Below are 12,389 nucleotides of genomic sequence, written 5' to 3' on the forward strand. Positions count from 1 at the left end.
GAATGTGTGTGTGAATGTGTGTGTGAATGGGTGAATGACTGAATGTAGTGTAAAGCGCTTTGGGGTCCTTAAGGACTAGAAAAGCGCTTCACAAATGCAGGCCATTTACCATTTTGAATCATGCAAAGCTACTCAAGCATAGTCCAGGAAATGACTTTAAAGATGATGTTACCGTGCAGAACTGGATGCCTCTGACGCTGTTGCCCAGCTTGTCGAGCGGAGGAGACCAACACATGATGCCCATCACGTTGGGAACGACCAGCAGGATCCCGCCAGCCACACCCGATTTAGCCGGCAGACCAACCTGAGGCAGAAAGAGAGAATGTGTGATGTGAGATTACCTGTTAAAAGTGTGGCTCACATCTTTCTTAAAGTAACCAACAGATCCCAACCCCCCCCAAAAAAAACCATTACAGTAGAGCACTGTATTTTCAATTGTCTAAGTTATAGGAAACCCTGCAATTGTAGATTGCAGATTTTTAAAGTTCTGGTGCAAAACGGGAAAACAGGGAGATGGTAGCAGGTTGAACATGAGATCAGGACGAGGAGATACTGACGTGAAAAGCAAACTGTCCCGAGAAGTCATACATGCCGCAGGAGTGCATCAGACTCAGGGTGTTTCGCACAGACTCAGGGCTCAGCACACGCTCGCCCGTGATTGGACAGAAACCGCCGTTGGCCAGAGTTGCCGCCATAACGCTGGCACTCTCACAGGTCACCTCGATGGAGCACAACTGATTGAGAAACAAAGATTCGTGAATGATTGGATCACAATGACAAACAAAAATCCTGTCCCATTAGTGATTCCACTGCATCAGGATGAGCTCTACTCACCTGGAAGTAGAAGTCCAGGATGGACGTCATGTCCGTCCCCTCTGGAAAACACTGTTAAAGATAAAAACACTTTAAAATGGGAACTCATAACACACCTGCTGCTTTTCTTCAAACAGAAAAAAGGAAAACCAAGAGACATCAAAGGATAAACCAGGTGATAAACTGATTAATTACTGGAACAGAAATCCTAATATTTATGCAGAAATACCAAAAATAAAATTCAAAATACAAAAGCTAAGAATGAAATCACAAATATAGTGTGTTCACAAAAGGAAGAAAAGCTTCCTTTTAAACAACAAAATCCCGTCTCAGTTGTCAGCAGCATCTAATCTCACCTTCTTCTCCTTCAGGTAGTAGCCAATGGCGAAGTTTCTGTCTCCAGACTCACGCTCTGACTGGAAACTGAGCCACACAGAGAGAGGAGAGAGGTTTATTTCATGATGCGACTCAGATCCTGTTACATGAACTCAAACTGAACCAGGAAGTTGCTGCGAGACCTGAGATCCACCTCAGAGATGCAGAACTGTTTTGTAAACAAGAAATCTGTCAAAGACATTAAAGTGCTTCATTTCATCTAAACATGGAAAATCTGTTTTATTTCTAACTCTGCTGCACTCACGTGGCATTGCTGAAGCCCACATACTCGTTTCCTGCCAGCTTGTTCATGAAGTTCATGACCTGCAGAGCAGAAGAGCAGATTCAGAGTAAACACGCAACACAAACACAAGACTACGAAGAAGGCTCAAGGACACTGAGCATACATATAAAAAAATAAATAAATAATAATGATAATGCAGAGCAGCTGACGCTAAAGTTAAAATTGAAAGAATAAAACTGAAACTTCTACAAATAAGTCACAATTGCTGGCATTAACACTTACTCAATTTAAGAAAACAAATATACAAATTTGGGTAGAAAATCATTGTTGTAACTTCATCAGTTATACATGAAATTACAACAATACAATTAAAATATCCAAAATAAACTTATAATTTTAGTACAAAATCATAAACTTAAATCTAAATTTTAACCAAAATATTGCAATTTGGAATATAATACTGAAATTATACAACTAAAATAATACTTAAAAAAGTAAAACTTTCACAATAAAATCATCCTTTACAGTTTAAAGATTACATTTTAAAGACAAAGGGATATTCAAAGTATTCAAAAAATAAGAGTAATTGTAATTTTAAATAGTCTAAATATTAAGAATATTAAATATTAAGATTTAAACCAAACTTTTGAGACTACAAAGTAAAAATGTTATGATTAAAGTAAAAACTATGTCAAGACTAAAGACAACAGAAAAGTTAATTAAATAAAAATGTTTAATGAATAATGTCGTATAAAACAACAATATATAAAAATAAAATTCAAATTTGACAAATGTCAATGAAATTTTGAGTGTGAAGCTAAAATTTCAAGAATAAAATTGAAAATAAAGTAGAAATATTCACAATTAGAATCAAATTTTTGAGAATAAAAACAATTTTAAAGTGTAAGTGTTGAAGAAAAAGGTATAATTCCAAGAATAATGTAGCCCTGACATTTTTTTTTATATAACTTCAGTTTGGAAACTTCTCCTTCAGTCAATATTTAAATATTCAATAAATCTTCCCAATAGTACTCACATAATCAAATTTCTCAGCGTTGCTTGCCCCTTGCTGTAACACAAACAGAACCAATCAAAATATTCATAAAACAAAAACTGCAGTAATAAAAGCATGAAAAACGGTCACCCGTGTGACGACATTAGCACTATCACGTATGATCCACGTCTCTATGAAATTAAGCTACGGCAGGAAAACAGTGCAGGTTTACATCACTACTCATGTGACCAGTTAAAAAGGCCATTCAGGCATGACGTCAGATGAATTAAGATTAGGGGTGGGAGACTAGCTGGAGATGGAGGTGAACGAAAATTGTTAAATCCACTCTGGGGCTTCTGCTTTTTTGAATAGAGAATTAAATAAAAGGTTCATTTAAATAAGTGACTTAAGAGCACAGCTACTGATTACTACAGGCGTGTTTACTGTATGGTTACGTGATTAGACTTTAAGGTGCAATCACACTGCGAGCCACAAAATTAAGTTCATATTTATCAATCTGCTGCTTCTACAGCTTTCTGTAGTCATTTACAGTAACTGGTGCGTTGGTGTGGCGTGGACGATGGGGAATTGTGTGAAATATTACGTTTCTTTAACACTGAAGCCTTTTTTTTGCATTTCTTTTCACTGGAAGTGAAAAGAAATGCAAAGAGATTCAGTGATTTCCAATCACTGAATCTCTACAAACCAGATGTTTGTAAAGAAGACTTCATTACAGTTTGTGTTGATCTCAGAGTATTACAGAGTCACCAGATCATCTAGATTTGGTTTGTCGAGGTATATTTGAATGAATTATGTATCACAGTATGTTTGTATCATTTAAGTTTTTCTTCTACTTGGATTGAAGTATGAGAAACAACAGCAGAGTCATTTTAAAGACGTCTGCTTTATAAAATATAATTTCACTCCTTGGTCATTTTAGTCCCTAAAATAAGGGGTTAAGGGTTAAAGGCTCCGGTTTACAGGTCAAAGTCAAAGAAAACTTCTGGTGCATTGTGGGAAATGTAGGAGCCACTGTATTTTAAGCCCAACAGTTGCTTCAGCCTTTCTGAGGCCAACATTTCTTTGTCCTACCTGTTTACAGATTTTATTGATAATTACGATAACTGACAAATACAGATGTTGATGTGGAATGAAACCTTACTTATTTTACACCTAATGTCATTTAAATTGTTTCAACTCTACTCGATTCTATTTGAGTCCTTTCATTAAATCATGTTTCCCTACATTTTTTATTATTATTACAGTAAAATTATAAACATTTCCAGAAATATTTATACAGTTGATCCAGATCAAGTTACGGAGCACTAATGTATTTAAACCTATAAATAAGAACCAAATTTAAAACTTTACTAAACACTGCAGAACTTCATCATTATTACTATAATACAGCAGTAGATGTAGATGGAGTGAGTGACTGTTATCTCTCAGATAACAGACTCAGTCATGTGGTTCGCAGTGTGAACTCACCTCCTTCGATTTAAATCAGACAAAAACCAAAACTTTGGCCAAATGTGACAAGAACAACAAAGCCTGAAGCACGGGGAACGTTACTGCCTTTATTCAACAGCCTGAGCATGAATTCTCATTTTCAGATCATGTAACAGTCTCCCTGAAAGCTGCTGCTCTACTTTTAAACTGCACCTCAGATATTTATGATTACTGCTGCCTGCAGAGTTTTTCTGGGCTCCAGCTTCACCTTTACTCTTTCATTTTGCTTTCCCAAAGTGATGCATGAATCTGCTGTGACCTCAGGTGAAAATCAAAGGTGGGACCCGGGGGTCCTGATCCCCTATTTCTAGGAAGACAGTGTTGTCCTCCCCAGTGCATCACTCTAAATATGACTGTATAAGGTTAAATAATATTATATGAGGCACCGAAAGCCCTCGTGTTAATTACACATGCAAAACAATAGATCTACATAAGTTCAGTCCAGTGCCTACTAGTGGTGCAACGGATCCAAAATCTCACGGTTCGGATCGGATCATGGTTTTAAGCTACGGATCGGCTCAATTTTAGGATCAGCAAAACAAAACAAAACAAAAAAAACAACCCAAAAAGACAAATTTAACGCGCCATTTACTTATTTAAGTATTTTTTGCCTATTAAAAAACATTCAACTCAAGACTCATTCCACGCAATTATATAAAAACTAATTAAGCTCACGAAGCTTGCCGTTGCCATGGAGATCCACCCATTTGTAGTTAGGGCAACAGAAGACACCTGGGACAGTTCAGCCATAACTTTAGACTTTTCCTGTTCATACATGCTTGGAACGATCTTGTCACTGAAGTGGATGCGCAACAGGATATCATGCAAGCACGTTCATCACAGTTTAAACCCCTTGTTTTGCACAACGGAATACGGCCTCACGTCTGCAGCTAAACACCCCAGTAGCTTTTGTAATAGCTTTATCCTGGACGGACTGGGCAGCAAAGGGCTGCTTAAACGCCGCAAACTCCTCTGCTTCTCCACCTGGACCGCTAGCGCTGGCCATAACTATGGCTTGACAGACTGACCACGCACACCATACACATACTTTTTTTCTTCTTTTTCGAATCACGTGCGCGCCGAACCGTGGAGTGGGATCGGTTCGGATTACGGATCAACAGTGATCCGTTGCACCACTAGTGCCTACCAATCCCTAACTCTCTGACATCGTGAACAAATGATTGCTTCTGTAAATAAACAAGTGATAAAAAGAAATAAATAAATCCAGTTAGGCACTCTGGAGATGGCTGTGAAAACATAACTCACTCTGGAGTTATATTGTCCTTGTTGCTCATGACAAATCATCACTCTAGGGCTGCTCGATTATGGCAAAAATGATAATCACGATTATTTTCACTGAAATTGAGATCACGATTATTTGACGATATTTATTTAACCCTTTAAGACCTACTATAGAACCAAGTCCACCAGAGCTTATATTATTTTTTTTACATGCTGTAGTGCCATTTGTGGGAGCATTTCAAGTTGCTATACATCAATACAACTGTTATAGCCCATATTTTAATAATATGTATGCATTAAGTGCATAGTAATTACATAAATTGCAAAAAAGTGCAATAAACTACAAAAAAAATTGAAATCGCTTTTGTTTTGTTTACATATATTTCTACTTGGAGAAATTTAAGAGGTTTATCCCTCAAAACTTTAAATACAATAAAGTTGCAAAAAATAGTTTCCCACCACAGGAAATTTATTTTGAGTGTCTTCATAGTTTTATTTTGGAGATACAGCAATTTTTATATGCTGCAGGAAAAACAAAAAACAATCCTATGATGCAAATTTGCAAAGAAAACAGCATGTGCATCATTTCACTGTGGGAAGTGTTACGAACAGCTGATAGGAACGGCGAAGCGTGTTTCTGGAATATTATGTTTTTGTTCCTGCAAGCGCTTTTTATGCAATTTTTGCAAAGAACGAAACCATGACCGAGGACAAGCTGATGGCATCAGATGTAAGTACAACTCCTCCGGTTTCATATGCAAAACAAATTATTGCGCTAGCTTACACGGTTCAGGTTCTACAGGGATTTAAAAATAGTTACGCAAAACGGAGCGTGCTGCTCTGACCGGCTTTAAAGGGTTAACAATGACTTTAAAAAAATAATATAAAATGGTGTGCAACACCACTGAAGTTTTTTTTTTTTTAAACTCTCTTTTCAACCAACGGCAGTCACTCTCCAAATAACTTCTGCTTAGCTTTCCGAGCTTCCCTCGGGTCCTCTTAATCAGCGGTCTCCAACCTTTTTTGCGCCACGGACCGGTTTATGCCCGACAATATTTTCACGGACCGGCCTTTAAGGTGTCGCGGATAAATGAGGGAGGGGCTAATAATCGGCTCAGTCATTTTTAATGATCGTTGAAAGCCCAGATCGTAATCGTGATTAAAATTCGATTAATTGAGCAGCCCTACATCACTCTCAGAGAATTAAAACGATGACTCTTCCTGCTTTTCTCTAACATATGATGGAGCTCTTAATCTGCCGCCAGAAAAGTTTCTCAAACTGACGGACCACACTTTTGAATAAAGACAGCAAAACATCCCCATGAATTTACGAGCATCGCCACTAACACGACTTATTCTTTCATACCGATTACTAAAGACAAACAAATTGCTTGAAAAGAAACATATGCACAAAAAAAGAGCTCCCTCTCCAGAGAAGAATGGAGTATGATATAAAACCAGTGTTTGTGCCAGAGCTGCACTGTTTATAATCCAGGTGTATAAACAGTTTGGTTTTTTTGAGGGGGGAGGGGAAATGCAGGCGGAAAAGTATAAAAAGCAACATTAAAACATTCATAGACAGCCATGTGGAGGCTAAAGCTTCTCACAAATCCAGATCAAATAAGGGAAAAAATAATTAAAAAGGAAAAATTACCAACGTCATTGACCTGAGGCTGTGTGGTCATAATTTCCCAAAGATCCTAATGCTGTAAAATATGCAACAACACATAAAACCACACAACGGGCCTTGAAAAGGTACATCACAAAGGAGAGCGTTTAAAGTGATTTAAACAGTGATTGGCTGGGACTCAAGAAAGCTGATTTTACATCTTGTGGGAATGATTATCAGAAGTGGAAAAGTTCACCTTTTTCCTCTGCTGACGACATACATTATGTCCACTCAGCTGGATATTCATTTGCAACAATCATCTTCATACAATGTTTCTACCAAAAGAGATACACGAGATGATTCATCATAACATTACCAACATAAAATGTTTCTTTTTAAGGATGGAAAGCTGGGCTGTTTATCCGGTTGTTCAGTCTGACGTCACTAGCCGTGTCTGGGCCTAAACTCCGCTGCAGGTCCATATATCACTGTGGCATTACTGAGAGTTGAAAAACTGTCTAAAGTCTTTCATCTTTAATAAAATGATCAGCGTTCTGCTCTACCAGGTGTAACAATTGAGTTTAACATCCAGGCATCCATGAAAACGGAATTTATGACATTTAACGGAGTTAGAAGTTACCAGGGAGTTAGCTCGCTAGCTTCTATCTAAATACAATATAGCATGTCCTGACTGCGGGGTTTTGGAAACAAATTAAAACGTACAGCTCTGTTATCACTTCCAACATAAATGAAGACAGAAAACTAAACAGCAGTGACGTTTGTAGGGTTACTGAAGTTGGGCTAGCTGGTATATAATGATGTGCTACGTGACCGCTAGCGACACAGCTATGTTAGCATAATATAAACAAGCTAACTTTTTTTCCACTCGATAAAAGTTAACGTGAGTGTTCTCGGTGGTCAGGAACAAATGTAATCGCATGGCAGGATGCTGTAAAAGGACCAAACTTCAGCCAGGAGAACAACTGAGATAATCCATCCACAATAGGTCAAGGGTCAACAGTGATCACTGACTGTTTTAGGAGCTTTTTGAGATCAAATAGAAGAAAATACATAACATTAAACATGTTAACAACACAAAAGCCATATTAAACGCAGACTACTTTAGACCCGGAAGTAGGATTCGTCGCGTCATCACTGAACAACCGGATAGTGTTGGAGGGAGGAGATTTGGATAAGGAAATCAGGAATAGAATAGCTGACCTCTCTCACACTTAAAACTATTAAATAACTGGGTCATAACGAAATGACAAACTTAAAGAACTTTAATTTTTTTATAGATATGATTTTCTTTTTCTGTGGATTCCTGTAGATGAATCCTAAATCCTTCCTCCCTCGAGAGTAAACCGCCTACAGTGTGACTCATAAGGACCTTTTCAATATAAAAGCATAATGATGGAGACAAAGAATTACTAACCCTGATGTAATATAATCCTTTCCCTAAATCTTCTACATTTCACAGTCCAGTCGATGTGTTAACATCATTTTGGAGTTGTGCTGCTGTTTTTAAACAAATGATGAAGCAGTGTTAGTTTATGGAAATCTTTTCAAACAAACCTTTATGAAAAGAGACGGTACGATAGTGGAAAGCACAGCGGCTTTATTTTCCTTTTGTTGAGTTAATTGTGCAATTTTTTTGCTCTTCTCTAACATCAAGTCTGAGGCTGAAAACTGCTGTGATTTTGCTCTTTTAGGATAAGGAGGAGTTCTGGGCGGGTTCTTGCTGTCAGGGTAAAATAGATTAGAGATTTTTGTATTGGGTGTTATGGGCAGCAAATTTTCTTCTTACAGCTAGTTGAGGAGTTTGCCGTGTTTTGAGTTTGTAAGTCATATCTCTACATCTCCAAGATAAAAACTGCAGAGAACACAAGAGTATCCGCGTTTCTTCTCAGCAGTCGGCACGTAGAGCTCTGCAACATCACAAACTCACTTTCATGTAGTTTTCTTTTTACTTCCCTCTAGTATCAGATCTGGGACATAACATACTGAAATGTTAAAAATACAACCATCAGTGGAAACACTTTTCTGCCTACAAGTGGCTGAATCAGTTCTTCCCTTTACTTTAATATTGTATCTGGGGCCTCGCAGAGCTGGCAGAAATAGGAGCTTTGGCACATTTAGAGTTGTTGCTCAGCACCAGGTTTAGAGGGCAATCACTTTTTCCCTTAATAACAAAAACCTTCATTTAAAAACTGCATTTTGTGTTTAATTGTGTCATCTGTGGTTAACATTTAAATTTGTTTGATGATCTAAAACATTTACGTGTGACAAACATACAAAACAATAGATAATCAGGAACAGGACAAACACTTTTTCACAGTGTTGGGTCAAAATCTGATGGTAACAAAGGCTGCTGTGTTATCCTGCAAGTCAGCTATTACAGTTTGAGGAGTTTGACCTCAGATGTGTTTTCACTCAGCTGCCTGTCCTTGATCTGAATAGCTGTACTGTTTCTGGAGATAAACATGCATAAAACTTGCCCTTACCCTGTATCTCCCTCATTACATTTGCTCAGTTTTGACCTGCTAATTTATAAACCACTGCACTGTTAGCACCCTCACTCTGTCTATTTCTATTTTCTGTGTAATGGAAATGCTTCTTCACCTTTTCAGCCATTTTGTTGCAATACTGTATTTGTTTTAGTAAGCCAGACATTTTTGGCTGCTTTAACCATTTTCCAGCTTTTGGGAAAAATAAAGTATGCAATGCTGTTTCCTACAAGCACTCCAACATGTTCACTTCCAGGATTTGCCTGAAGATTTTCCAACTTGTTTGATTTTGCGTTCCATCTCTCTCTTATTGAATGTAATTAAACTCCTCTCTAAAAAGCCCTCCTGGACTCATCCTCACCGGCCAAATGAGGAAGGAGTTTTTAATTTTGATTCAATCAGCAGGTGGTGCTCTTGTATTCACCGCAGCTCCCTGTGCGTCTGTACGCAGGTCAGAGGAGGATATTTAATGAAACTCTCGGGTAATAGAAGAGTTCTCTGATTAAATGTGGTGGAGCTGACCTGCTCTCCAGCTCCACCCACTCTGTGGAGTGTGTGTGCGCAGGATCTCCGAGCGATGCCGCTTTCAACCAAATCCCCTTTCAGCATGATTATCTATAACCTTAATCTCCCTGTATACACTAATCTGGCGGAAACACGTTCTGCACACGATTATAATTTTATTCCATTCAATTTCTCTCCAACTATTTTACTCCCTGCTCCAGTCAGACATCCAGAAAAATCATCTTTAGGGGAGTAAAACGTAAATCTACATATGTGGATTTATAAAACGAAAACGAAGCAAAAATCACAGGGGCCTCAAATCAAATTTACGGGGTTGTGATTGAACATTTGCTTCCACAGTGAATATATGTAGAATAAAAGCTTACCTTAATGAGGGAGGTGCAGACAATAGCACCAGCATTAACCATGGGGTTGTGTGGTTTATCTGCAGGACAGGAAATAGAAGTTAATAAGAGCAGGTTTTAGCAAGCTAATGCTACAGGAACACCTTCACTGAGCACATCACAGCCACATACTACTCTGTTGTATATAAGCTGATAGAGTCCACAGTTTATTATTCCGTATTATATTGTTTGATGTTCTTTTTAAAAATTGGCCACTCTGCTGATGGAAGTCCTGCTCATGTTTCTGATTAGCCAGATACTGCAAGCTCCGCCTCTTTGTTCTACAAGCCCTTGGAAAAGCAACTTGGGAACACAGTAATTTGTGACTTACTGTTTACTTTCTCAAAAAGTATACAGTAAAAGAAAAAGAAGGGAAGCCTTTTTGTGCCAGAGATCAAAACACAAGTGAATAATCTACTGAGTGAACTAAAAAAAACATATAGGGCACAATTACAACACTTCCCCTCTGAGTTGTAATCGTCGTAAGCAACAGGAAGAGCCATGTTTCCTTCTTTTCACTTTTTTTAAAGGGAAAATAAACAGCTGGAATATCTGTGCCACCACCGACTTCTCTGCTCGGTTTGATAACAACAAAGAGGAAACCTGGAAACGTTCTCACACCAGTTTCCGCTCAGAGAAGCTACAGACACAATAAAACCCAACTCTATTCAGGTTGAACAAAAACTGCTAACCGTATTTGTATTCAACATATGACATTACTTCACTTCACCAAGTTACTGCTCTTTAACATTTCGACATGGTGAGTATTGCAGCAACATGTGTTCCAATGTATAAGCTTTGTTCAACTGCAAATAAAATCCTCAAAGTTAAACTTTGTCAACATCTCTTATCCAAGCAAACAAAACCAGAATAATCTCACAGATATAAAACCAGAGACAGACATAAAAAAACAAAAAAACAAACATATGAACAAGGAATGGAAGGAGTGTTTTAAACATGTGATATGTGCAAAGTACAAACACACAACAACAGTCAACATATGGCTTCCCTAAACACTCCCGGTTGAGCACCTAAACACGCCATTAAATCTAAAATAAATTCAAACTTATTCACTCATTTCTTGGTTTTTTTAAATTGATTAAAAGCGTATGCTTCACAATGATTCAACCAAAACCCCAAATCTCCATGACATTAATGCCCACGATAGGTGAACGTAACCTTCTGACCACAGCTGTATGAGGATTACTCTGAACTGTGCAAGATGCAAAGTTACTCAAGTAGAGTCCAGAAATAAAGTGTTTTTTTGAGCTCATAAGGCCCACTGTGCTCGAAGAACAAATGACCTGCTCTATATTGAGATAACTGATATCGCCTGACATCCTCGGTGTATTTCAGACCTGTGGGAAACCACGCTCTGATTCCCCTGCACTGCAGGACTGATACTAAAAGAGCGCCTCTGTGTCTCGGCTGCTCCGTTCTGCCTGCTTTTTAAGGAACCACATGCCAACAGCTTGTTGTTTTTCAAGTTTTTTCTGTCTCCGTTACACACTGCCCACTTTGTTTTATCCAACTACGCTCCTTAACAATTTATCATGGCGCCATGGAAACCAGGCCACGTGAATGGCTCCTCTTACAGAGACTGCATGCACCTGTGCGCCATGTGAAGGTGTGAAGTGACCGATTCCTCACCGTCCTCGTTCAGGAAGAGCTTGTTGAAGCGCAGGCCGCTGGGCTCTTTGCCGATGAAGCGATGTACGTACTCGGTGCCGTGGTCGTGAACGGCGATGGCGTATTTCAGCGGCTTCACGCAGGACTGCAGACAGAAGGGAACTTTGGTGTCGCCGACAGTGTGCCTGCGAAAGACACAAGTGTATCACTTATACACTTATACCTTCAAACTCTTAAGGTGTATGTTAGTAGTTTTTCAGAGTCAGAGGAAATAGAAAATCTCTCTAAATCTACGTAATGATAAGTCTGGCTTTTACCACATCCCCATTTTCTCATATCTGACAGCCACTTGTGAAAAATACATTTACTACAAAGCTTCTGGTGAAGAAACCATCCTCTGTAGGTTCTTCTACACGTAGTCAGAATACCTCTGTCCGTCGACTGTGCACAGGGCGACGGCCCACAGGTCTGGGCTGAAGCGTGCCAGCTGGGGAATATAGTCTGCCACCTACAGGGTGAAGAAACAATGAGGTTTAATCTGACCTATTCCTCACTCCCA

The 12,389-nt window shown here is 38.7% G+C and overlaps 1 protein-coding gene across 4 annotated transcripts in view; it reads right to left on the reverse strand.

Annotated features, from left to right (window-relative positions):
- The window catches only part of LOC309701330 (glutaminase kidney isoform, mitochondrial), a 226,636-nt gene that overhangs the window by 5,116 nt on the left and 209,131 nt on the right, over positions 1 to 12,389 (reverse strand). For all 4 annotated transcript variants that reach the window (XM_082525454.1, XM_082525452.1, XM_082525451.1 and 1 more), the window contains exons 5-13: positions 12,259 to 12,338; positions 11,852 to 12,015; positions 10,184 to 10,242; positions 2,469 to 2,501; positions 1,454 to 1,512; positions 1,170 to 1,236; positions 835 to 885; positions 558 to 734; positions 173 to 304 (exon numbers count right to left, since the gene is read on the reverse strand). In XM_082525454.1, the coding sequence (XP_082381580.1) occupies positions 173 to 304; positions 558 to 734; positions 835 to 885; positions 1,170 to 1,236; positions 1,454 to 1,512; positions 2,469 to 2,501; positions 10,184 to 10,242; positions 11,852 to 12,015; positions 12,259 to 12,338 (822 nt within the window). The remainder of the gene's footprint in view (positions 1 to 172; positions 305 to 557; positions 735 to 834; positions 886 to 1,169; positions 1,237 to 1,453; positions 1,513 to 2,468; positions 2,502 to 10,183; positions 10,243 to 11,851; positions 12,016 to 12,258; positions 12,339 to 12,389) is intronic.

The sequence above is a fragment of the Aulonocara stuartgranti genome, assembly GCF_965226115.1.
Source record: "Aulonocara stuartgranti genome assembly, chromosome: 23".
Taxonomy (NCBI): domain Eukaryota; kingdom Metazoa; phylum Chordata; class Actinopteri; order Cichliformes; family Cichlidae; genus Aulonocara; species Aulonocara stuartgranti.